The sequence below is a fragment of the Chiloscyllium plagiosum genome, chromosome 9 (genome assembly GCF_004010195.1).
Source record: "Chiloscyllium plagiosum isolate BGI_BamShark_2017 chromosome 9, ASM401019v2, whole genome shotgun sequence".
Classification (NCBI taxonomy): domain Eukaryota; kingdom Metazoa; phylum Chordata; class Chondrichthyes; order Orectolobiformes; family Hemiscylliidae; genus Chiloscyllium; species Chiloscyllium plagiosum.
Window position 1 is genome coordinate 38,031,581 of NC_057718.1, and position 25,907 is coordinate 38,057,487.

General features: G+C 40.0%; 1 protein-coding gene across 2 annotated transcripts in view; it reads right to left on the bottom strand.

Annotated features, from left to right (window-relative positions):
- Window positions 1-25,907, bottom strand: part of ubr2 (ubiquitin protein ligase E3 component n-recognin 2) — a 140,724-nt gene that overhangs the window by 105,522 nt on the left and 9,295 nt on the right. For both annotated transcript variants that reach the window (XM_043695713.1, XM_043695712.1), the window contains exons 2-8: window positions 25,571-25,830; window positions 13,127-13,205; window positions 9,946-10,056; window positions 8,106-8,236; window positions 4,312-4,450; window positions 3,406-3,468; window positions 2,649-2,769 (exon numbers count right to left, since the gene is read on the bottom strand). In XM_043695713.1, the coding sequence (XP_043551648.1) occupies window positions 2,649-2,769; window positions 3,406-3,468; window positions 4,312-4,450; window positions 8,106-8,236; window positions 9,946-10,056; window positions 13,127-13,205; window positions 25,571-25,830 (904 nt within the window). The remainder of the gene's footprint in view (window positions 1-2,648; window positions 2,770-3,405; window positions 3,469-4,311; window positions 4,451-8,105; window positions 8,237-9,945; window positions 10,057-13,126; window positions 13,206-25,570; window positions 25,831-25,907) is intronic.

A 25,907-nucleotide genomic window follows, 5' to 3' on the forward strand; every position in this document is an offset into this window, starting at 1 on the left:
ATTCTGCTTTACTTAAACCATCAGAAATGATTAATTCAGTCACATTACAGCAGAACAGCTGTACTCACAACAGCAGAACTCTTAAGTGGTTAATTTTATTTTCCAGAAGTTTGGATCGAGAAAGACCCCAGTACTGTGGAGTCGAGCCATCACAGGGCGAGTGAGCCCCATGTGGTGGAGAGTGTGGTTCCCCAACATCAGCAGCGGTGGTGAGAACGAGCAGCCCTCAGGTTGAGTTCGGCAAGAACTGGCAGCGAGGCCCAGCACAGTCTGTTAGAAGACCTGTAATGGTGAACCTTTTGTTTTTTTTTATCTTCCTAATTTATCCTAAGATTTTGTACACAGGGACCTTGTATCTAAGATGGTGCCATAAGTGGTGAATTTGTAAACTTTTCAGTGCACTCATTTGACACATGACAATAAAACTAATTCTAACTTCTCATGGGTTACAGTTGTACAGTACATTAGAAATTCTGCAACCAGTTGCTGTTACCTCAGTAAAGACCAGTCATGTTTCACTTTAGTTTGAAAATCTGTAACCGCATCTATTTGCTGAAACAATCAAGCCACAAGGCTCACAACTTAAAATCTAAAGAATTTTATGACACAAAAGTTAATGAACATAAAAACTGCTAATTACAGTTTAGCTTAATCTTAATACATTACAAGTACAAAACATAAAGATGCTTATGATTGAAAGAAAAGATCATGGTAGAAATTTCCTTCCAGATCCCCATTTAACTTAAATCCCACAATAACAGAACTTAGACATGTATCAAACTAGCAGATGATTAAGCACTTGACTTGGCTACTGTTTCAAAGATTCATGTAGGTTTGAGATTTCTTGGAGTCTTTCACTTTCCCTTCAAATCTCCTCCAATCATCCCACAGTTGCAGATTCTCTATTGAACATAGAGTGTTGCTCACATTTTAAGCATAGCCAGTTTGGGTCAATACTCCCCTGGTTCTAATAATCTTCATTCCTTGAATTTTACTTTTAAAATTTTCTCTTCTCAGCTCGCTATCTTCCAGGTCTTACCCACTATTAGGACTCCTTTAGTTAACAAAAATATTTAAACTCCTTGAGCCAGCATACAAAGTTTCAAATGAATTTCAACTTTCAACCGAAAGACGTTCTCTTGATTTACGTCTATAACTTCTGCCCAACTCTGGCTGATACTTCTTCCTTTCTCATGTTCCCATACAACTTGGTCACAAATCATTTACTAGAAGCCAGCTACATTTTTCTAAGAAATCTTTTCTCAGAGAAAGGTAGCTCATAAAAGGGACATTTACCACAACAACAACAGGCTTTACCTCTCACAAAACATATGGGTAACTTACAGGATTCAGATTATCCACGCTGTTGAATACCTTTAAAACCTGTTTGCTTTGCTACTATGCCTGCAGTATGAACGTGCTATACTCATAGCACCAAAACTGGATATTGTTATGGAACAGGCCAGATTCCCTCAAAACATTTCAAGGAGGTAGCCCAGACCCTAACTTTTGTAATTGTTTTAAGTAGGTGTGAGTGGATATTCCAGACGTGATGCAGCTGGCCCAACCACTCTGTTTTAAACAAAACAGAGTTTATTTACAGACTACTGAATGAAATATCACCAAAAAAGAAGTGAATTTAGAATAACAATGTAAATGAAAACCCAACTGTCTCTGTCCAAACTTAATGATGCTGTTCCAAATACTTGCAACATCTACATAAAGACCCACTTGGCAAAAAAAAGGTTAATTCAAACATAGATTTCAATGGGAGCGAGATGTCAGAGAAAAAGAGAGGGGGAGGGGGAGGGAGAGAGTGAAGAGGTGGGGGAGAGAGGATCAGCATAGAGCTGTTTCTTTGACCAGCAGCCTCAAACTGATTGCTTGCTAAAACCAAACCCTGACATAGGAGACCTGGCCACACCCCTTCCATTGTCCAAGTGTTTTTTAAAAATCTTTCAGGCCCTTTCAAGTAGGTATTTCCAGACAAATCGCAATCTCTGTCTTTACAACCCCTCTGAAAAAATCAAGCAGAAAATAACCTTGTTAAAGGAACAACATTATTACAATAACATTTGATTATCTTCTGACTTCCATTACCTACATGGGAAGAGGAAAAAAAAGTGAGGATGCCTCCACAGGATTCTAATTGTTGGAAAGAGTTGGTTGCAATTTGGAAGTGGGAAAGCACTGAAGCATAAGGCCTAAAAAGCAGCATGAGGAACCATCAATAGCTAGGCGCAGTTTTTGTTTTAAATTCATTCAGAGATTGCAGACATAGCTGGCTAGGCCAGTATTTATTACCCAGGCCTAGTTGCCAACCATACGGCTGTCCATCAGGAGTCACATGTAAGCTAGACCAGGTAAGGCTAACAGATTCTCTTCCTTGAAGGAAATTAACAAAACAGAGTTTTTTTAATGAGTCATCAATGGTTGCACTGTCACCATTAAATCAGTTCTTTATTCCAGATTTTTACATTCCGTTACAAAACAAAGCTTCCTTTAAACACGCATTCTGACAAGTTTCAACAAGTGTTACTGCTGACCACTTAAAATATATGAAAATAAGTAGTTATCATTGTAACCAAGCCATATTAACTTTGCATTAGAAGTTCAACTGGCTGTGCATTTTTTAAAATGATGCTTACCTGAGTAACCAATCACTTGACTCAGCCAAATTAATACTTTTATGGCAAAATTCTGATGTGCAACAACAGATGAATGCATTACTTGCACCTTCAGTGGCTTTGTTTGTCGACTAGTGTTCCTCTACAGCAAATCAAATGTTGGAAAAAAAAAATTGTCAAGGTACTGAAGGGGAGAGTCACATGTATAAATATAGCAACCCCTAATTCTTTTTATTAAGATTGTAGTTATTGTGCCCATTCATGCGCACAAACACAGGTTAATAGTGCCATTTCACTGCCAAGTGACAAAATAGCAGATGCCAAGAACATCATCTGTATTTTCTGTTGAAAGTTATTTTCTAGACTTATAAAACATTTGAAGAGCCACTCATCCCAGCAAAGCCTCTGCAAACGCAGTCCACCAAAAGCAACTACACTGGGCCTGTCCACCATGGCAAATGATGGCTTGGCAATGAAGCAGTGGAGAAAAGGAAGCTCTCCCTGGCACTGAGTTTTATTGGGCTCCTTATCCCAATCACTTCACCAACCCCTCTTCCTGCAGTGGCCAGAGAGGATGCCATCCCTGCATGTGCAGGGGCTGATGTCACTGCAAATGGCAACATTAGCAACGCATATACAGATGTTTCCTGTGACCTGTTGTGGCCAGCTGACATCATGGAGCACTCCTGCACATGCAAACAGCCATCGTTAGATTTTGGACTAATCATTCCTTTTTATTTGCACACATTTGTATTTGAAGTTGGGAAGAAATTCTCACCACTATAACTGTTTTTGCTTGCTCACAAAACTGGAAATCACCATAGCGAACTGATCTACGACCCTGAAAATAAGAAAATTAAATGTCCTTAATGAACAACATTTTTGAAGCTCAACTTCTGACATCCAACCTAAACTCCAGAAAAAGAGAAGTTATAGCTATAATGTACTAAGATATCAACATGAAGTCTAACATTCTAGCCAAGTTCTTTTTTCCATCTACAACATTGAATATGAAGGTGTAATCGTGCACTGCTACTTAATGTTAGGATACAGATTTGTGGCTGTAACACTCAAAACACCAAGTTGCTGACTTCAGCTGTGCATTTATAAAATCTGTGTCTAGGGACGGGGGTGGTGTTGCTGTACAAAACAGAAATGGAATAATAGCTTTGGCTTTAACATGTACTCTTTGATGAGCTGCTATTTTCAGAAATTCTCAACAGCCTAAAAATAGTTTGATTGAATAAGTATAGCAGAAAGAAAAATCAAGAAGAGAGAATGTGTCGAAAGAACTATCCATTTCTGAACCATGTATATTATCTCACCTAATGACCCAAAATGAAATGATATAGAAAACAGTTGTTTGTGCATTTATGCTGTCAAATTTTGGAAACTTTCCAAGCTATACTTTGAGTTGAAGCCTGCTCGGCAATCTAATAATATATGCATGACAATATAATGTAAATCTTCCATGCACAAATTCCACTTCATTTCAAAATTAGAACGTACAGGATCAATTCTGACTGAGTTCCTTCACTTGAGGCAACTACCATATTCAGAAAATTGCACATCAGTAGTTTTAAAGCAATTTTTCTGTTAAAAAAATCCTTTTTAGTTTCCAACTGTTTTTTGTGTACTTACAGTAAGTGTGAGTCTAGTGTAAAATATTACGAAAAAAACTCACATCTCTATCCACAGTGGTCGCAAAGCTGACAGCTTCCTTCTGTGTACAGTTCACAGCCTTTTGCAAGGTGTAAATCACTTGCTCATAAGTATGGACTTCATCATTAAATAACATACAGTAGTAAGTATCTTCCTTTTCCCTAAAGAGAGAGCAATCATGTGTAGTTAAGAGTTCATTGATGGCCTTTGTTGATCAAAGCACAAGTATTTCAAAATAAAACTAATATGCATCATCAGTCAATGGGAAAATGAGCAAAGTCATGTGACACAACAAGGTTAAGAACTGGAATGCATTGCTTTGTATGGGAGGGGGCTTTTTAAAGGGAACAGGGTAACATCTGGCAAGAATAAAATGTGCAGGATACAACAACAAATAAATTCAGCGAGGAAGTTCAATTCAGGCTTGCATTTCATGTGCATTTGCTGAATAACAAAATGTCTAACTTTTGTATTTGTGCAAATCTACAAGAATTTGCAGTTATGAGCATTCAGAAGGTCTATTTTCAAGGGATGCATGGAAACAGCAGCTTAGTTAAAAACTGGCTGATACGGTTTCCTCATTAACTGAATAACCTGTTGGGTGGAAATATTAGGAGCCAACTTAGTATGAATTATAAAGAGTGCTAGAGTTGAGCATCTCAAGTCCAACAATGAGGAAGGGGAGAGATGTTTCTTCAGTTCTAAAGAAAGGTCACTGGACCCAAAATCTTAACACGGCTTTCTCTCCACAGATGCTGCCAGTCCTCTAGAGTTCCTCCAGAATTTCTATTTGTGTAAGAGATGTTTGGTTCCTACTATCTAAGCAAAGCTGCTGTTTGGTGAGTATTTCTTGTCTTTACTGTAAAAGCAAGGTTTTTTTTTGACATTTTCTTCTCACTTTTCCTTACAAATTGCTTGCGAGCTATCAGATCAATATTAGTGCACACCAAAAAGAAGAATTACAACTGTTCAGAATGGAGACCTGCCAAGTGTAAAAAGGAAACAAGTGTGATTTGATTCATAACTGAAGAAAATATGATAGAGATGGCAGGTCAGGCGATGTGTTGCAGCTGCAGCACACATGAACAGCTGCTCAGCAAGGTAACCACAGTAAACACATCAGTAGCAAATGTTTACAGCTCAAGCAATTTCAGATCCAAGTTGAAGAACTGGAGTCTGAGCTGCACGTGTTACACTGCATCAAGAAGGGACAATGTTTCCTGAATGCTTTGCTTTAGGAAATGCTCACCTGCTTAGAGGAAGTATAATGAGGATAAATATGTAGCAAAAACAGAAAGGTACTTTATTATTTGAATGATAAGAGATAGGGAAAGGAGAGATGCAAAAAGACCTGGTATCTTTGTACACTAGTAGCTGAAAGTAACTAAGTATATAGGTGCAGCAGGTATTGACCATCCTAGCAACAGGATTTTAGTACAGGAGTAGGAATGTCTTACTGCAATTGTACAGCACCTTAACGTGACCACACCTGGAGGCAGTGTGTGCAATTGTGGTGTCCTTATCTGAGGAAGTTCTGGCCATGGAGGGAGTGCAACAAAGACTTACCAGCCTGATCCCTGAGATGGCAGGACTGATGGATGAAGAGAGTCTGGATTGGTTAGGACTATATCACTTGAGTTTAGAAGAATGAGGGACAATCTCAGAAACCTATAAAATTCAAACTGGACGAGATGGGGTGAACACAGGAAGGATGACCCCAGTGACTGACAAGTCCAGAACCACGGTTCACAGTCAGCAAACCCTCTAATTTTCTGTTCAGCTGCATCTCTCAACTCACCGGAGATAAGTTGACCGTCAGGTTAAACCACCCCCAGTCGCCTCTCTCTAATGAGAGCAACCCTTTGGCAACTTCACCTTAAATGCAAGGTAGCATTCGCAACAAAACAAATTACTCAATCAGAGGCACAAATAGAGGCCAAAGGGCATGATCCTGGAGCCATTACAGAGACATGCCTAAAGGAGATCAAAGTTGCAAGCTCAATATTCATGGGTATGTGACTAATTGACAAAACAGGAAAGAAATGGTGGTGGAGTAGCATTGTTAGTACAGGAAGAATAACTACAATGGTGAGAAATACAATGCGGCCGGGGAAGAGAAGAAGTGGGTTGTATTCCTAAGATGTTGTCAATGCCCACAACTTTGACTGGAAATAGTGCCTTCAGACAATTCTTGATATCACATGGAGTGAATTAAATTGACTGATGTGGCAATGGGGAACAGGAGGCGGCTGAGATGGATCATCCCCTTATATGTGGGCGGCACGGTGGCACAGTGGTTAGCACTGCTGCCTCACAGCGCTAGAGACCCGGGTTCAATTCCCGCCTCAGGCGACTGACTGTGTGGAGTTTGCACGTTCTCCCAGTGTCTGCGTGGTGTTTCCACACTGTAAGTAATCTAATCTAATCTAATCTAATTTCTTGGATAACTAGGAAGTTCTTATACTAACTCCAAATTCAATCTTTGCTTATCAGAGATAATAAAGGCAAAGGGCATGGGAAGCAGGTTGTTGGAGGAGCTAGCAGAGGTGGGGAACCTTTTGGGCATGGGAAGCAGATTGTTGGATGAGCTAGCACAGAGGTGGGGAACCTTTTCATGTTGGAAGGCCGCATTATGTTAGTTGTAATCGAATATGGCCACATCCAAGAAACTTCAATTATATATTCTTCAAAATTCACATTATTCACAAAAATCTAACTGCTAATTTTCTTTTACTCTCTGGTATTTTAAATACATTCATTTTAAGATTAAAATAAAAATATTAAAGGACAAAATAAAATTAATAAAAAATAAAAAATTTGTCCTGCAAAATTTGGATTCATTCAAAAGGCCACAGGTTCCCCACTCCTGAGCTAGCATATGGATATAGAATGAGACACACCAGCCTGGAGCCAATCTAGAGAAAACAAAGAAAGAGTGTTTCAGCAGTAGATAAATCAAGAAAAGGGTGGTGCCAGGCAATGTTCTGATGACGGAAATAGTTAATTTTAATGGCAGCATGAAAAGTGACCAAGTAAGGCTGCAAATAATGTTTCTCAAACCGAAGGTGGTTGCCAGGAAAGGGATGGATCCACAAGTTAGGGGAAGAAGTTCACAATGTGATTTAAGACAAAAGTTTTGATCTTTCCAATTTGATTCTGCAGAAATTTCTAATCACCCAGGAATGGATTTCAGACAAACAGTCAGATAATCTGACTTTGGAAAATGTATGGATGGTAGAGGCTTAAAAACTGGTTATCAGCACATAAATGAAAACTGACTCTCTCTTTGAGAGGTGCACCTCAGAATTCTCTTTTTGCAAGGTACATTAAACAGAAAAATACTGAATATAATTCACTTGCTTTGCATTCTACAGTTATTCCATGAGAACACCGGCTCCCCAAGTTACAGCCATTGCCTCAAAATTCATAAAATATTATTTGTTTAAACAGCAACACTAAATCCTAGATAGCCGAAAGTCAATTTTCAACAGCCATTAATACAAACCTAACATGAAACAACTCTCAGCCTTGTTGTCTTGCAAGAAAAAGAAAACAGCTTGGCAAGGTAGGAGGATTGGGTTGGTGCCATGTCTTCTTTCAGCATTGTTCAAGGATACATTGAACAGCAAAGCGAAAGTTTCAGTTATATACGTAACAAATAAAACTAGGGGACAGTGGTGGGATAGGGAAGAAAATAACAGAAGATCTCAAAGACAGACCTGCAAATTTTTTCAATGAATTTTGTTTAAAAAATCTGCAATTTACAGCAATTTGTCTCTCCAAATACAAATTACAACACTCATTACTGATACTTACAAAGGCTCTAAACCAGAAGGTAGTCTATCTTCTTCCACCCACGTTAACATATCTACAGCATATTTGAATGCAATTGCAAAAATGTTGTAGGCACGTCCAACCATATCTTCAGATAAATGTGCCAGTGGATCCTATGAAAATAAGAGTCAAGTAAAGTTAACCCACAAACACAATAGCAGAAAGCTTGATAATGACCATCTAAATAAAAATGAACTATAACACACAAAGATACATGACTAAATGATGGAAACAACTTATCACAACTGATTTCTACATGCATTATTTCACATAAATGACAAGAGTAGTTGATTTCCATTCAGGCCATAAGGTTGTATTCTGGCAATCGTGTGGGTGCACTGGTAGTGTTCCCACCTCTGAACCTAGGTTCAAGAACCACCTGCTACAGAGGTGTATAACTGCATCACTGAGGAGGTTGATTAGAAAATATCTAAGGTTGTCCTCCTCCCAGCACCAAAGCACTCATACAATCTCTGCAGAGAAGGGTAAAAAAAAATCTCAACTGATTCATCAATGGATTTCTCAAGTTCATTTTCAATCATGATGCTGCTCACTGATTAACCAACAATTTCATGCTCATTCACTACTAATAAACAAGCAAGCATCTAGGTCAATTGCAGCAGGATCAACACAAGTATTGGGCTGAAATCACCAAAGACCAGGTCAATAACTAGTGCGAGAAATAGATAGTCAAAACATAACCATATTGGCAAGTTGCAATACAGTATAACTTACACAGGCAACATCAGAGGAGCAGGAAAATCGACATTTCGAGCGCAGACCCTTCATCAGGAATAATCATGAAGGGCTTGTGCTCGAAACGTTGATTCTCCTGCTCTCAGATGCTGCCTGTGTGGCTGTGCTTTTCCAGCACCACGCTCTTCAATTCTGATCTCCAGCATCTGCAGTCCTCACTTTGTCCTAGCATAACTTTCACACCCTATTCATGGAAAAAAAAGGGATATATTAAGAAACTTTAGGCCAGTTACTGTCTCAGTTGCAGCTAGATTTCTACATTATGTAATTTGGAACCAAATTCACAAAGAATTAGAAAGACATGGGCTAATCAGGTGAAGTCAGTTAAAGTCTGTAATAGGCAGGTCGTGCTTGACAACTGGGCAATTGATCTTATTTAAAAAACACAATCAAAAAAAGCAAAATTACTGAACAAATTTATAGAATTACAAAATACAAGATGCCTTGCAAAAAATAACACCACAAATATTCAAGTACATGGTTTTAAAAATAAATAAACCAAAATGGTGAACAAATACCGGTAACTAATAAATCTGGGGGACAGCGGTAGGATAGGGAAGAAAATAACAGAAGATCTCAAAAAGACAGACCTGGGAAAAGAGAACAAAGAGCAATGTAAAATTAATCTTCAGTGTCTTGATGGGATCTGAGCCATTCAGTGCCTCTAACTTGTAACTTCTCATTTTCTATTTACATAAATACTTGAGGCATCAGCACAAATGTCAAAATTAGCTTATGTTAAAGTCGGGGCTGCAACTACAACTTCAGATGTGCCTAAGCCAGGTAGAGTTCATGCACATAAATGTGAAAAATGTATATTGTGAGGGACCCTTGTGGCACATTGGATAGTGTCCCTACCCCTGAACCAGGAATCCTGAGTTCAAGTCCAACCTGCTCCAGAGGTGTGCAACAACTCTGAACAGGTTGATTCGAAAAATAGTTTTTTTTAAAAAAACTAATCTAACATTTTGAAATTAAAATAACAGCATACATTTCTGTATTAATTTTGAAAACAAAAACAATAACCAGCATAATTTTAAATAACTGATTACAAGAAAAATTATACCTCCTCCATGGCTCCTGAGACAGCAGGTTTATGTTTCAGACAATATGGACCTTGTTTCCAAGCCTCAGTGTCTCCACAGTCACAGAAACCCCCTCCACCTGAAGTAGTCATCTAGATAAAGCGTGGTTGTATTAAATTTCTGTCTCAATTATTACAGATTATGAACACAATTCAAGGGGGAAAAAATGTACTGCCTGAATAACATCAGTGTCCAATGCAAACAAGTTTGAATTCCTAGTCATGACCACATTATTTGGATTTACTTACTAATACTTAAGACTTTGGATTATTTCAGATCTTCAAATGTGGGCAGTTTATTTCACATAGGTCACATGCACCCTTAAATGCAAGCAAATCAAACTTTAATATGATTATAGTAATTGTTTTGACAGCACCTCTGATCAAGTAATGGTCCAGACATACTGATGGTCAGAGAATTGCAGAAGCAGTATAGAGTGGAGTTGTGCATCAAATCCCAATGCAGCTAAACATGTGAGATTTGGCCCGGAAATTGAATTTTTCAGTGAATAGATATTCAGAAGATTAAATACCTACTCAAAATCACCCCCCATCAACTAAAATCTCCATTCCAAACTCTCAACCACCACTGATTCCCCACTTATAACTCCCTACCCATGGCCCAACTTGACCCTTTGGCAGCTGACATGACTCCCAAGCCCAACTCAACCTTGCTGAATCCAACCACTCCTGGCCTACTTCAATGCCTACTGCTTTCTGCAGTTGCTGTCAAAATAACTTGAAGAAAGAAATCCTGAGAAAAGGCAGCAAGTGTCACAAAAAGGGGGCAAATCTTAGCCTGCAATGCTATTTCTGCAATGAATAGATTTTTCCTTTGTGATCTCTGATGGATTTATCTTGGCCAGACTCTGGACACTGGCCAAACAAAAACTGTTGATAGTGAATTGTGCAATTTTCAAGAGAATTGTCAGTAGTTAAATCTGTTCTGGTGTTAACCAGAATACTGAGCCAATGTGTCTTCACAGTTAAGTCCTACTTCGTATAGGCTTACAGGAGGGAGCACAACCTACTGTTGAGGAAAGAGACCTTCGGGCAATGAAAAGTAGCAAGGAGTAATGGAAAGTACAAGAATGTGAACTGATTGCTGAAAGATCTTTGAGTGAAGGCAGAGCTTGGGACAGGAAAGCTTAAGTCAACGAAAACTATATTAAGTATCACCACAGAGTAGCAAGGTCATGAAAAGTTTCTAGTCGAGAACAAAGATTATGAAATTAGCATGTTGAGGGATGGGCAACTGAGAGACAGTGGCTCAATGGCAAGCACTGCTACTTCACAGTGCAAGGGACCCAGGTTCAATTCCAGCTTTGGGTGACTATCTTGTGGAGTTTGCACATTCTACCCGAGTCTGCGAGGGTTTCCTCCCACAGTCCAAAGATGAAGGTGAGTTGGACTGGCCATGGGAAATTACCCCATAGGATCTAGCCATATAGGTTAACCATTGTACACGCAGGATTGTGGGGATAAGGTGGGAACTGGTCTGTGTGGAATGCTCTACAGAGGTAGCTATAGACTTAATGGGTCCAACATATCGGGATTCTACAATTCTGTGGCACATGACAGAAATGGAAGCAATATATGAGCACATTTCTTGCAAGGATTACTGAAAACCAGAGTGCAGTTGTGAGGTTTTGTAAAGTTGAGAAAAGCAAATAGGAAAGCTTCAGCAGTGGAAATGAGGTAAAAATGTATCTGCAGAGATACAATCTGGCAACAGTGACAGCTTTAAAATCGATCAAGGAAACAAGCCTATATTTCATTTTGACATTTAAATATGAAGGTATTTGACAAATCTTCTTTAGAACAGAATTTGGGCAGGTTATCAGAATATTTTTTCCTTTCTTCTGTGGATACATGAATGTATACTGAAGTACACTAACATCCTTCTATGCACCAAAAGCACAATCTTTGTACTTTTTCATTCATTTTTAAAACTTCTCATATAAGTGAGCATTTACCATCCACTCCGTGTAACCTTTCAAAATTTGTGGGCAAGCTGCCTTCTTAAATCAGTCTGATTCATATGGCTCAGAAGGGAACTTGCAGGTGGGTGGTATTTCTAAGTATCTGCTTCCATTGCCCTACTATGTGGCTTTAAAAGTGCTGTCAAAGAAGCCTTGGTGAGTTGTTGCAATGCATCTTGTGGACTATACACACTGCTGCCACTGTGTGTCAGTCGTGGAGGGACTGAAAGTGTTATATGCTTTGTCAATCAAGTGGGATACTTTGTCCTAAGTGGTTCCAAGTTTGTTAGTTCCAAGTTGCTACTGTACTCATCTACAGAAATAGAAAGAAAACCAAACACACTCCTGACTTGTGCCTTGTAGATAATGGAAAGAATTTCAAGGCCAGTTACTCAAAACAGAATTCCCAGCCTCTTAACTACTCCTGTCGATAGAATACTTCTGTGGTAAATCGGATTCAGTTTCTTGTCAATGGGGAACCCCAAGAATGTTGATTGTGCAGGATTCTGCAACAATAATGCCAGTGAATGTGAAGGGGCAGTGGCTAGGTATTCTCCTGTTGGGAATAATCAACAAAGCATGATTCAGTGAGAACAAACTATGTCAGGTGATTTCACAAATCTGTTGGTTCAAAGATCTGTCCCAATTTTGACACAAGCTTCCAGATGTTATCAAGGAGGACTTAGTGGGGTTGACAGGGCTGTTAGTTTTTGGTGCCTTGGCTCATGACAGATGGTCTATCAGGGTTCAGTACATTCATCAGACTTGGTCACTGTTAATTACCATTGAGAGGCTTGCTAGAACGTTTGAAAGGGTATTTAAATGTGAACCACGTGCTGTGGATCTGCAGTCTACCAAACTATTCAGCTAGTTATGGGCAGCAAAAGAAAAAGAGCAGGAACAGTGGCAACTTTTTCTCTCCTCCAACACAGGCTATTTCATCAGATTTGTCATTAGGTACATAAGCACAGTAAGGAATTAAAGGACAGCTTAGAACTCATGCATAAGGTATTCGATATTAACAAGTACGTAAAGAAAAACAAATTTTCTATTTTAATATAAGCAACTGCTAGATACAGGAGGGCTTATGCTCATTGTCTGTTTGTTGTCTCAATAAAGTGCAAACAAAATGGATAGATAGGAAAACACGCCAAAGGAGTGCAAGTACTTAAATAACTTACCCTATATCGATGCGCTCTGTGCACACTTGCCAAGAAGCATTCCATACATAACACACAGGTTGGATCTACTGCGCAATCCCTTGAATAAAGAAACAAAAAAAGTCATGCTATGATTCATGTCATGGGTTTTATGAAAAAAAGCTTCATTTTCAGAATGAATTGTACTTCTCTATTGTCGAAGATCTGGTAACTTAGATACTTTTGTATCTAAGTCGGTGCGGTAATTGGCAATGCACAAACTTTTCACTATCCTCATTGAGTATGTTTGACAATAAAGGCTATTCTATTCAGCAAAGCTGTTAGAAGGGTGGCAAGGTGGCTCAGTGGTTAGCACTGCTGCCTCACAGCACCAGGGTCCCAGGTTCAATTCCAGCCTTGGGTGACTATCTGTGCGGAATTTGGACATTCTCCCCGGGTGCAGGTCAGGTGAATTGGCCATGCTAAATTGCCCATAATGCTAGGTGCATGAGCCAGAGGGAAATGGGACTGGGTGGGCTGCTCTCCGGAGGGTCAGTGTGGACTTCTTGGGCCGAAGGGACTGTTTCCACACTGTGGGGAATCTAAAAAAAAGTATCTTCAGATTGCACTTCCAGAAGGTATGGTTAAACATTCACTGATCACAGACTTATGAATTAGGAGCTAGAGTAGGCCTTTTGACTCGTTTAGCCCACTCTGCCATTCCAAAAGATAAATGGTGTTTGCTTCAACTTGCACCTCCCCTCCCCCAGCCTTTAATGATTCTACTTCTCACGAAGTCTGAATCCCATCATCATTAAGGTCTCTGTAAAAATCAACAGGGTCTTCACATCCACCCAATCCAGGTCACTCTCAATTTTGTACGTCAGTCAAATTTCCCCTTAGCCTTCTCTGTTCCAAATAGAACAATCGTAACTTAACCAAATTTTTTTTTCAATACTGTATTTCTCGAATTCTGCCAAAGAAATGGTAACGCAATACTAGTGGTATTTTTGCTGGACTATTAATCCAGAGACCATGGCATTTGGTGGAATTTGAATTAAATAAATATCTGGAGTTAAAAGTTTAACGATGACCATGAAACCACTGTCAATTGTTGGAATAACCCGAATGTCCTCAAGGAAACGAAACTTGCAATCCTTATCTGGTCTGGCCTACATGTGACTCCAGAACCATAGCAATGTGGTTGACTCTTAACTGCGCTCTGGACAACTCGGCCTCGCCATCAACGTCTTCATCCCATGAATGAATAATTTAAAAACATTTTCATCTCCTCCCTATCCTCACAAATGCATTTGCATCATTTACTGTAATGAGATGATCAGAACTGTGACTTAACTGAGCCCTTACACAGTTTAAGCATTACATCCTTCTTCTTATGTTCTGGACCCCAGCCATAAAAGCAAAGAATTCCAAATGCCTTCTTAATTGTTTCATCAACCTGTCCTGGTATGTTCAGGGATTTGTAGACAGGTACTCCAAGGCTCCTCACTTCATTGACACCTCTCCATGTATATTATCAATGATGTCTTCCTTTGTCTTGTTTCACGTCCCAAAACACATCACCTCACCCTTCTTTGAATTGTAGCCCATTTGCCAGCTCTTTGCCCACCTGACGACTCCATCGATAGCTTTCTGAGTCTACAGATGTGCTCCACACTATCGACCACTTAGCGTATTGTTGTGTTCTCCACAAACTTCTTGATCATGCCCCCCTGCCCCCACCACACACACACACACACACACCTATGTCAGAACTATGAATCCATAACACAAAAAGTAGAGCACCCAATACTGAGCCCTGTGGAACCACAGTGCAAATAATATTCCAGTTGCTGAAAAACCTGCCAACAATTATGCTTTATCTCATACCACTTACAGTTAATAGTGCTTGTTTTGCTTTACTCTTCTTTAATACTAAAAATATGTTTTGTTTAAAACGTAAAACCCGAGTGATGTTAATTAAAGAATGTTCAGATTTCTCTTTAAATTTTCAGTCTTTCACAGATGACAACAATTGACAAACTTCAAAGCCCAAGTTAGAATTCAGTAAGTTGGTGAGTCAAAGGTCCCACATTCACTTTTAAATCATTCCTCCACATTATAGAATTTACTTTCCTGGAATAATTTGATCTTTTTTTTGTATAGGTCTTAGAGAGTCATAGAGATGGACAGCACGGAAACAGACCCTTCGGTCCAACTTGTCCATGCCGACCAGATATCCCAACCCAATCTGGTCTCATCTGCCAACACCCGGCCCATATCCCTCCAAACTCGTACTATTCATATATACATACCAGATGCATTTTAAATGTTGCAATTGTACCAGCTTCCATCACTTCCTCTGGCAGCTCATTCCATACACATACCACCCTGTGTGTGAAAAAGTTGCCCCTTCGGTCTCTTTTATATCTTTCCCCTCTCGCCCTAAACCTATGCCGCCTAATTCTGGACTCCCCCACCCAGGGAAAAGACTTTGTTTGTTTAGTTTGCTATCCAAGCCCCTCAGCTTCCGATGGTCCAGGGAAAACAGCCCTACACTGTTCACTAGCTCCCGATAGCTCAAATCCTCCAACCGTGGCAATATCCTTCCAAATCTTTTCTGAACCTTTTCAAGTTTCACAACATCTTTCCAACAAAAAGGAGACCAGAATTGCACGCAATATTCCAACAGTGGCTTAACCAATGTTCTGTACAGCCGCAATATGACCTCCCAACTCCTGTACTCAATACTCTGACCAATAAAGGAAAGCACACCAAACACTGTCCTATCTACCTGCGACTCCACTTTCAAGGAGCTATGAACCTGCACTCCAAGGTCTATCTGTTCAGCAACACTCCCTCGGACCTTACCATTAAGGGTACAAGTCCTGCTAAGATTTGTTTCCCAAAAATGCAGCACCTCACATTTATCTAAATTAAACTCTGTCTGCCACTTCTCAGCCCATTGGCCCATCTGATCAAGATGCCTTTGTAATATGAGGTAATCTCCTTTGCTGTCCACTACACCTCCAATTTTGGTATCATCTGCAAACTTACTAACTATACCTCTTATGCTCACATCCAAATCATTTATATAAATGATGAAAAGTAGTGGACCCAGCACTGATCCTTGTGGCACTGCACTGGTCTGAAAAACCAGTCTGAAAAACAACCCTCCACCATCACCCTCTGTCTTCTAACTTTGATCCAGTTCTGTATCCAAATGGCTAGTTCTCCCTTTATTCCATGAGATCTAACTTTGCTAACCAGTCTCCCATGGGGAACCTTGTTGAACGCCTTAGTGAAGCCCATATTGAGTATGTCTACTGCTCTGCCCTCATCAATCCTCTGTTACTTCTTTAAAAAACTCAGTCAAGTTTGTGAGACATGATTTACATGCAAATTCCTTTCTTCATTGCGTGCTGCACCTACATGTTTATTTTCAGTAACTGGTGTACAAGGACACTTGGGTCTCAATGCAGACCTCTTACGCAATTTATCACCCGAGAACAGCTACCTCCTCTGGTTTCCATGTTAAGTTTACTTGATGTTTGTTTGGTGAGTTGGTAACTCACCATTGCCTGGCAAGAAACTCACCAAGGCTGCTTGTGAAATGCATAAAAGATTAACTAAGATGTTCCTAAAATAGAGATCAGCCCCACCCATACTTCTCATCCATTAGTCCACATCATTCAGATTCCTCTCAGATTCCCCCCCATGCGTACCTATTTTTCAAATATGTCTTTTGTGAAACAGTTTATCAGATGTTTTTTAACAGTCAATGTACACACTAAAAAAATTACCTTCATTAACCCAATTAGCTAACTCAAATCAACTCAGACATGCTTTGCGTTTGACAAAAACATGCTGGCTAAGCCATGGTTTTCCAAACAAGAATTAATTTGCCCATATTTAGTTGCTACAGCTAACTTCCAGAACAGAGCTAATATCACATCCATTGTTGATGCTAAGCCCACTATCCTTGAGCTCAGCATTTAGGTTTTAAATCAAGATGAGATGATTATCTATGTTTGAGGAAGCGGAATTGGAGACTGATGAAAGAAGACTGAAGACCAAATGTACACCGTGGTCATGGAGGATTGGACCCAACTTCGAGCACTCATACACAAATTCAAAACTGACCAATACAGGAATGGAGGAATGGAGAAAGTGAGGACTGTAGATGCTCAAAATCAGAATCAAGAGTATGATGCTGGAAAAGCGTAGCCAATCAGGCAGCATCTGAGGAGCAGGAGAATCAACGTTTCAGGCATAAGCCCTCCATCAGGAATGAGGCATGTGGGCTGGGGACCTGAGAGATAAATGGGGTCGCGGCGGGGTGCTGGGAAGGAAGGTAGCTGGGAATGTGATAGGTAGATGAAGGTGCAGGTGGAAGTGATACGTCGGGGTCAGGGGGAGGTGAAGTGAATGGGTGGAAAGAAAGGAAGATGGACAGGTCGGACCGGTCAAGGGAGCCATGCAGAGTTGCAGGCTTCTGACTGGGTAAGGTGGGGGGAGGGGAAATGAGGAAAATGGTGAAATCCACATTGATCCAGTGTGGTTGCAGAATCCTAAGGTGGAACATGAGGTGTTCTTCCTCCAGGGGTCGAGCGTTCATGGTTTGGCAATGGAGGAGACCCTTGACCTGCATGTTCTCGGTGGAACAGGAGTGGGAGTTAAAATGTTCAGTCACGGGATGGTGGAACTGGTTGGTTGCGGGTGCCTCAGAGATGTTCTCAAACAATCCACAAGTTGGTGTCCTGTCTTCCTAATGTTGAGGAGACTATATCAGGTGCAACAGATACAGTACATGACAGTTGTGGAAGTGCAGGTAAATTTCTGTCAGATGAGGAAGGATCCTTTGGGGCCTTGGACAGAGGTGAGGGTGGAGGTCTGGGCACAGGTTTTGCACTTCCTGCAATGGCAGAAGGTGCCAGGGGTGGGTGAGAGGTGGATCTGATGAGGGAGTCACGGAGGGAATGATCTTTCCCGAATGCAGATAGGGGTGGGGAGCGAAATATATCCCTCGTGGTGGGGTCTGTTTGCAGGTGGTGGAGGTGGCGGAGGATGATGTGATGCATGTGGAGGTTGGTGGGGTGTAACCAACCAGGAACTAGAACTTACTTCAGGAACTCCCCACCTATGTTTGGCACACCACTCACACCCTTCACCTCCTCAAAGACTTCCGTTTCCCCACCCCCAACACCTTATCTTCACCATGCACATCCAGTACCTCTACACATCTAACCACCACGACAAAGTCCTCCAAACCCTCCGTTTCTGCCTCTCACGCCAACCCAACCAGTACCCTTCCACGGACACACTCATTCACCTGGCTGAACTGGTCCTCACCCTCAACAACTTCTCCTTCCAATCCTCCCACTTCTTCCAAACCAAAGGGTAGCCATGGGCACCTTTGTGGGCCCAGTTATGCCTGCCTCTTAGTCTGGTACTTGAACAGTCCAGCTTCCGCAGCTACACAGGTACCATTCCCCACTTTTTCCTCCGCAACATCAATGACTTTATCGACACTACCTCGTGCCCCCACGAGGATGTTGAACTGTTCATTAACTTCAAAAAAACCTTCCACCCGGACCTCAAATTCACCTGGACCATCTTGAACACCACCCTCCCCTTCCTGGACTTCTCCATCTCCGGCGACCGACTAAACATGGACATTTACTACAAACTTGACTTCCACAGCTACCTGGATTACACCTCCCCTCACCCCACCTCCTGTAAAAACACCATCCCTTTTCCCAATTCCTCCACCTCTCCCTCATCTGCTCCCAGGAGGACCAATTCCACCACAGAACATCGCAGACGGCCTTCTTCAAAGACCGCAATTTCTCCTCCCACGCAGTCGACAATGCCCTCCAGTACATTTCCTCCACCCTTGAAACCCACCCCTCAAATCGCAACAGGGACAGAACCCATCCGCCCCCTTGTTCTCACCTTGAAATTTAGAGGGTAGGTTTTTAAATGTGAGAGGACAAAGATTCAAAAGAGACCGGAGGGACAACTTTTTCACACAGATGGTGGTTCGATTTGGAATAAATTACCAAAGGAAGTGGAAGATGCAGGTACAGTTACTACAATAATACAGATACATGAATAGGAAAGGTTTCCAGGGCTATGGGCCAAACACAGACAAGTTTAGTTTTTGAAATCCAGTTGGCATGGATGAGTTGAACAAGGGTCTGTTTCTATGCTGTATGACTCTAACAACTAGGCAATTAAAAAAAAATCTTTCAACTAAAACTTTAGTTGGTGCCAGCACCCAATTAAGGCTTCATTAAATAATGACATTCATCTCTTCTCTTGCCAAACAAAACCAAGCTAATACAGTGTGAAAGAGGCTGATATTTAATAGAATTGTAACATGCACTTTGTCACACTTAGAAAATAAGGACTTGGTGTGCTCTCATCTGACAGCTTAAACTATAGATGGGCCAACATTCACAACTTGTTTACTTGACATGGTAGGTACACAAAAAGGTTATTTTTCCTGTGGAAGAGTCGAGGGCCAGAGGGAATAATCTCAGAATAAGGGGTCACACACTTAAAACATGGATAAGGAGGAATTCCTTCTGTCAGAGGGTTGTGAATCTGTGGAATTTGGTTTTACCACAGAAGGCTATTGAGGCTGAATCGCTGAATATATTTGAGACTGGAAGAGACTGATTTTTATAATTAGTAAAGGAACCAATGGTGATGAAGCAAAGACAGGAAAATGGAGTTGAGGGAGATCAGATCAATCTTGATTTCACTAATGGCAGAGCAGACACTGAATAGCCTACTTCTGCTCCTCAGTCTTATGGCCTTAAGAGATTGAGCACTCCATAAATTCAATAACAATTGTCAAGGAGAGCTAGCTTCCTACAAACACTCGGGGACTTACTTCTTCCCCCCGCCTCCTCAAGCTATGAGCAAAACGGGCAAGGCCTTATTTCTTTGTGACAAGAAACTGTCGAAAGATAATCCAGACAGTCCTGAAGGCAAGACTAATGATCCAGAAATAACAGTTCCAATCAGTTAATTAAGTAAATTGTGAATTAAAAAACTATTTATCAGCAATGGTGGCCACATACCTACTGATTGTTGTAAAAACCCATCTGACTCTCCAACCTGGAAAGGAAATTTTCCATCCTTACCTGATCCTATCTCCCAGTGACTGAAGGTCACTTCAACAAGTTACCTGCCAACAAGTGACAAGAATCATGGGACCTTCTAATACACGTAATGGGGAACCATTGCAGCGTAACAGGAGACCAACCAGCCCAATATGTCATTTGTGTTTCTCTGACTCAGCAATTCAACAAACACCATGCAGCCAACTTCTCATTCTAATGCTTTATATTATTCCTTTTCAACTAACAACCAAATTCCCTGTTAAATACTTGACTAAATCTCATGAAACACAGTACATATCTTAACCATTTTCAGCATGAAAAAAATGGTTTTCTTTTGTCATCATAGATTCAAGGAAATTAACAGAAGCAATGTCCTCTAATTCTCAATTCTTCCACCACTGTCAAGAATTTTTCCCCATCTACATGTCCAAGGTCCTTCACGATTTTGAATATCTCTGTATCAAATATCTTCTCAGATTTCTCTTCTTCAAAGAAGACAAATTGAAAATCTCCAAGCTATTCATCTAGTTGAAATTCTTCATGGAATAATTCGCATTAACTTTTTCTGCATACTCCTCATGCCTTCACAAGTTTTTAAAAAGTGTAGCACCCAGCACTGGAAGCAATACTACAGATGAGACCAAACTAGTGCCCTTATACCAATTAAGCATGGTATTTATGTATTCTATGTCCCTATTAATAAAGCCAAGGTTATTCCAAAATTGATTTATCACTTTCTAAACTAACCCTGCCACATTCACTAACTTATTCAGATACATGTTCAAGAACCTTTGCTTCAGCACTCTGCAGAATTGCAGAGATTGTTAATCAGTTTATTGAGATCTATTATGACATACCTCTGAAGCAGTTGGGGACTTGAATATGTTCTAGCCCAAAGGTAGGGACAAACAACCATGCCTTTATAGCCCTCCCCAAAAATTTTGTCCTTAACTATGCGATTCATGTGTCTTAGCTTTCCACTAATTAATGTCATTGTGCCAGTGAAGGTACCCTGTATACTAAAAGCTGGAGCTGACTGGCCAAAAACCAAATGACAGAACTTTATTGCTTACCTTATCATTTTTAGCACAAATTAAAGACTATTCAGAAGGTATCAAGAATGCATTTCAGTTATTTCTCTCAATAGGTTGGGTTTTGAACAGATTCACAAACACAATCCACTTTGGGATTTGGTAAGTGATAATTAACTGCAGTTCACACCATTGATCAGCAAAGCCTTAATTGTCATACAGACTACAATATAATTTCATGGCTAGTTTCACATACAAACATTGCATTATAACAATTTAGTAGTGAAACAATATCTTATCCATAAGTTCTGAAGCAACAATTAATTTTAAAATTTTGATTTCCTGCTAATTAGAGTTCAACAACCAACACGAGTAGCAAGCTCTTCAGAGACCATGAAAAAGGGCGTAAATTAGCCTTCCTGCCAAATTTCCTCTTACTCCACCTAAACAAAAAGACAAGACTTGGAATTATGCAGGTATTTTTCAAAACACCTCATGTTTAGGAAATTAATTAAGTATGCAAAATTAAGATTCTGATGAACAGAATGAGTCAAATGGCATTTCCTAAAGGAGGAGTGTTGCCGAGGATACCAGGAGAATTTGTTGTTTTCTGTATACCATAGATCTTATTGTTTAACTACTTAGTCGAGTGGAACAAGCTTGCATAAAAAAAAAAACGTTGATCAAGCAGACACCTCCTGCAGAACTATATAAGTTTGACTTACTATCTGCAATTCCAATGTGGAACTCAAACCTAAAAGCATCTAACTCAAAGATAAAGGTGCTGCCAAAGATAGCAAGTTGACAATGGGTCAGTATTCAATGTTACTGAAAGTCTGTATGAAATGATGAGACCCTCTTCAGAAAACAAACAGATTGCTGGGTTTTCAATCCAATGTATGAAGCTTTTATTTAAACCCTGATCAGTTACAAGACGGGAAAGAACTTGCATTGCACAAAGTACTACAAACATCATGTTACACAACCAAATGCACTGGCATCAAATTTAATGCCACAGGAAAACAAAACCCAGGATTCACAACCTGCACTGTTTGCAATGAAAGCAAGATCCCTTCTAACATGTATCCCATAAAATGTAATTGTGCAAGCACTACTGTTCAGAAAACAGTATTTATTATTTGAGCTTTGCGTGAGTTCTCTATTTATTAATATTTAACAACAGAAACTGAAGATGTAGATTCCTAACACAGTAGAAAATTAAGGCAATTTAAAGAGCGAGGGCAAAGAAAACAAAAGAGTATGCTTCTTGCTTGTTCCTCTCTGTCACATGTTTCATCAGGCTGCCTGCAATGTACATTTGTTGTTCAATTTCTGCAGATTATTAAATTCAAAAAGGTTTTAAGTTGTGCAACTTTTTAAAATAAATGATAGAATGAATTTCTGTAATTTAACTTTCTAACATTCATCCACTTGGATGATTAGATTCCCTACAGCATGGAAACAGGCCTTCAGCCCAAAAAGTCCACACCGACCCTCCGAAGAGTAACCCACCCAGGCCCATTCCCCAACCCCGTATTTACCCCTGACTGCTGCACCTAACACTATGGGCAATTTAGCATGGCCAATTCACCAAACCTGTTTTTTTTTCCTTCAATTAGAATAAGTTAGCAAGTGAAAAAAATCCCAGTACAGCTTACTGATGCTCAGATATTTTAGAAATAATGTATGCCATACTTATACTCCATATTCTTAATTCAGCTTGGAGCAACACACCTCCAACTAAAAATGTCAAGTTCAGCTTAGAATTAAAAACTAAAGAGTGAAACGTTGCCAAAGGGATCAGTTCATTTAAATAAGTGAAAATTATATCACATCAGTAGCAATAAATTTGGAGAAAGACTTGCAACGTTGCAATCAGCCAAGTCTTCACTCTGATGGAGGAAGAGGATGATCAGGTTTGACTGTCAAAGTGTTATGTCAACATTGGAATATCTGCCCAGCAAATAAACTCCAATGGGACATTTCTCTTTCTTTGGAGACTAACAAGGAGCAACTTTAGCAGAAAGATGCTCATTTCTACAATTGATGCACTGAGGAAACACCAACATAAATTGGGCAAGCAATGCAATTTGAGAATGGCTCCATCAGTGCTACCACTTTTGTCCTAGACGTGCTATAGTGTTCCAGCAAGACTCGATTTAAGCTGGAGAAACAATACCTCATTTTCTGCTGAGGCACTAAACGGACTCCAGAACTTAACATTCAGTTCAACAATTTCAAGCCATGAACTGTCCTTCATTTTGATTACCTCCACTTTCCTTGGTCTCATTTCTTGTTTGCAAGAGTTTCTCTCAGCTGAATTGACATATTTTCTGCCATGATTAGAGTGGTGCTGGAAAAGCACAGCAGATCAGACAGCATCCGAGGAGCAGGAAAATCGTCGCTTTGGGCAAAAGCACCTGCTGTGCTTTTCCACCACCACTCTAATTTTGATTCTAATCTCCAGCATCTGCAGTACCCACTTTCGCCTATATTTGCTGCCATAAATACCTTCTTTAATGCCGTTCACACTTCTTTTGCCTTTTGCTCTGAGCACCTTCACAATTTGTTTCACTTCTACCCCAATCTCTTTTTCACAGCATAAAAGCAGTTTTCCAGCTCCCTTCAATTCAAAAGAACTTGATATACTCGAAATATTAATTCAGTTTCTTTCTCCATACATGCTGCCAGAGTACAGTTTCTTGAGCACTTTCTCCTTAAAATATACCTTCTCCATTTAGCTTATGACTGCCTTTCCTGAAATTTAATTATGTAGCTCAGTAATTATTTTGCAAGCTATTACCCCTGTAAGCATCTTGGAATTTTTGAATTATAAACACCAATATAAACCATATAACACCAATTGTGCTGCTCTTCTGCCGAGTTAAAATGAACAATGGAAATTTCAGATACATACAACTCACCTGAACATCAGACCAAAACACTCACCAGCATTACTCTTGATTTATAAATTCTCTACTTTGTCTTCAAATATCTCAGTAGCTTTAGCATGCCAACAACATGTCATACTTTCATAAAATTTTAAACATAGCACAACATCCCATGGCATTTCACAGCAGCAAATTCAAAGAAAATTTAATATTAAGTCACCTGAAGGGATACAGGAACGGGTAACTAGAAGTTTGACCAAAAAAATGTAAAACTTCTGAGAAGTATTTCAAACTAACTTAAGAGAAACAGTGACATAAAGAACTTTTGAGAAGGAATTCCAAAGCTTTGAGCATTTGGAACTGAAGGCAAGCCACAAATGTTGTAGTGATTAAAAATCAATCACGGTCAAAAGGCCAGAATAAGAAGAATTAAAAAGTCTTTCAGAGGGTATAGAGATGGAGGAGTCAGACTGCCAAATATCTCTGTGGCTCTGAAAATGTAGCTTTACATGTGTACAGTCCTGCTCCTTCATAATAAATTTGTATTGGAGAGTTTTGAAGAATAATTTAAACAATCTGACTCGAGTTTTATGGACTGTCTTTTTTTACATTCTCTCACTCATCTGCCCATCCTTCTTTCCTAATTTTCATTTTGTTTTCTGCATATTATTTAAATCTTATTAAATTAAAATCTATATCCTGGTTCACACTTTCTTACTGAGAATTGTTTCAGCAGGAATTCTTCAATCATACTTGGTGAAGAGAGATTTGTTTCACAGGTTAGGGGATGGCATGGTGACTCAATGGTCAGCACTATTGCCTCACAGCGCCAGGGACCGGGTTCGATTCCACCCTTGGTGACTGACTGCTTAGAGTTTGCACATTTTCCCCGTGACTGTGTGGGTTAGCTCTGGGTGCTCTGGTTTCCTTCCACAGTCCAAAGGTTAAGTGGACTGGCTGCGCTAAATTGCCCCACATTGTCTAGGGATATGCAGGCTAGATAGGTTAGCCATGGTAAAAGTGGGATTAGAGGGATAGAGTCGGGCTCTAGGCCTAGCTAGAATGTTCTTTGGAGGGTCAGTATAGGTTTGATGGGCTGAATGGTCTCTTTCTGTCCTGTAGAGATGCTATGATTCTGCCTGCTCTCAAACATACCGCAGTTTCCTTGTGGAGGATGCTGCATTTGGTCTGACAACTAGTGTCACAATTCACCATTGAAAAGCCTACAAAAAAATCTGAGCAGCTGTGAGCATAGTGAACAGCAGGCACCTTTCCTTAACTGATCATTGCCAATCTTCTGACCAAGCCAAAATATAAAACAATAATACTATGGTGTGATTCAATAATTTCTTTTATTATCAAACATTTGCCAACACAATAAACGTAACTAAGTCAGTTTCAACAGCTCATAATGTGCTTGGATTTTTGTACCTGCATGAATAGGTAGGCTCTCCAATTTTGAAAACACGCCCACACAGCTGAGATGACTTATTTGCCTTTTCAAGTTTTGTTATTCCCACAGCAGGATCCTCTCCACACAGGTACCATTCCATTGGCCCCAATAGAATATGCTGCGCCAACATTTCTTCATTAAGTGGATTAGGGTTAGAGCCTCTACAGTAAATCTTTGGTACGTAATCGGCAAGATGCTGGTACACATCTCTGGTCAAATCTGTTGCTTGAAGCCAGTTCTAAGAAAGATGACAATGGCACACATTAATATCTATAGCAAGACGCTAATATTTAACACATATATACATACACTAAA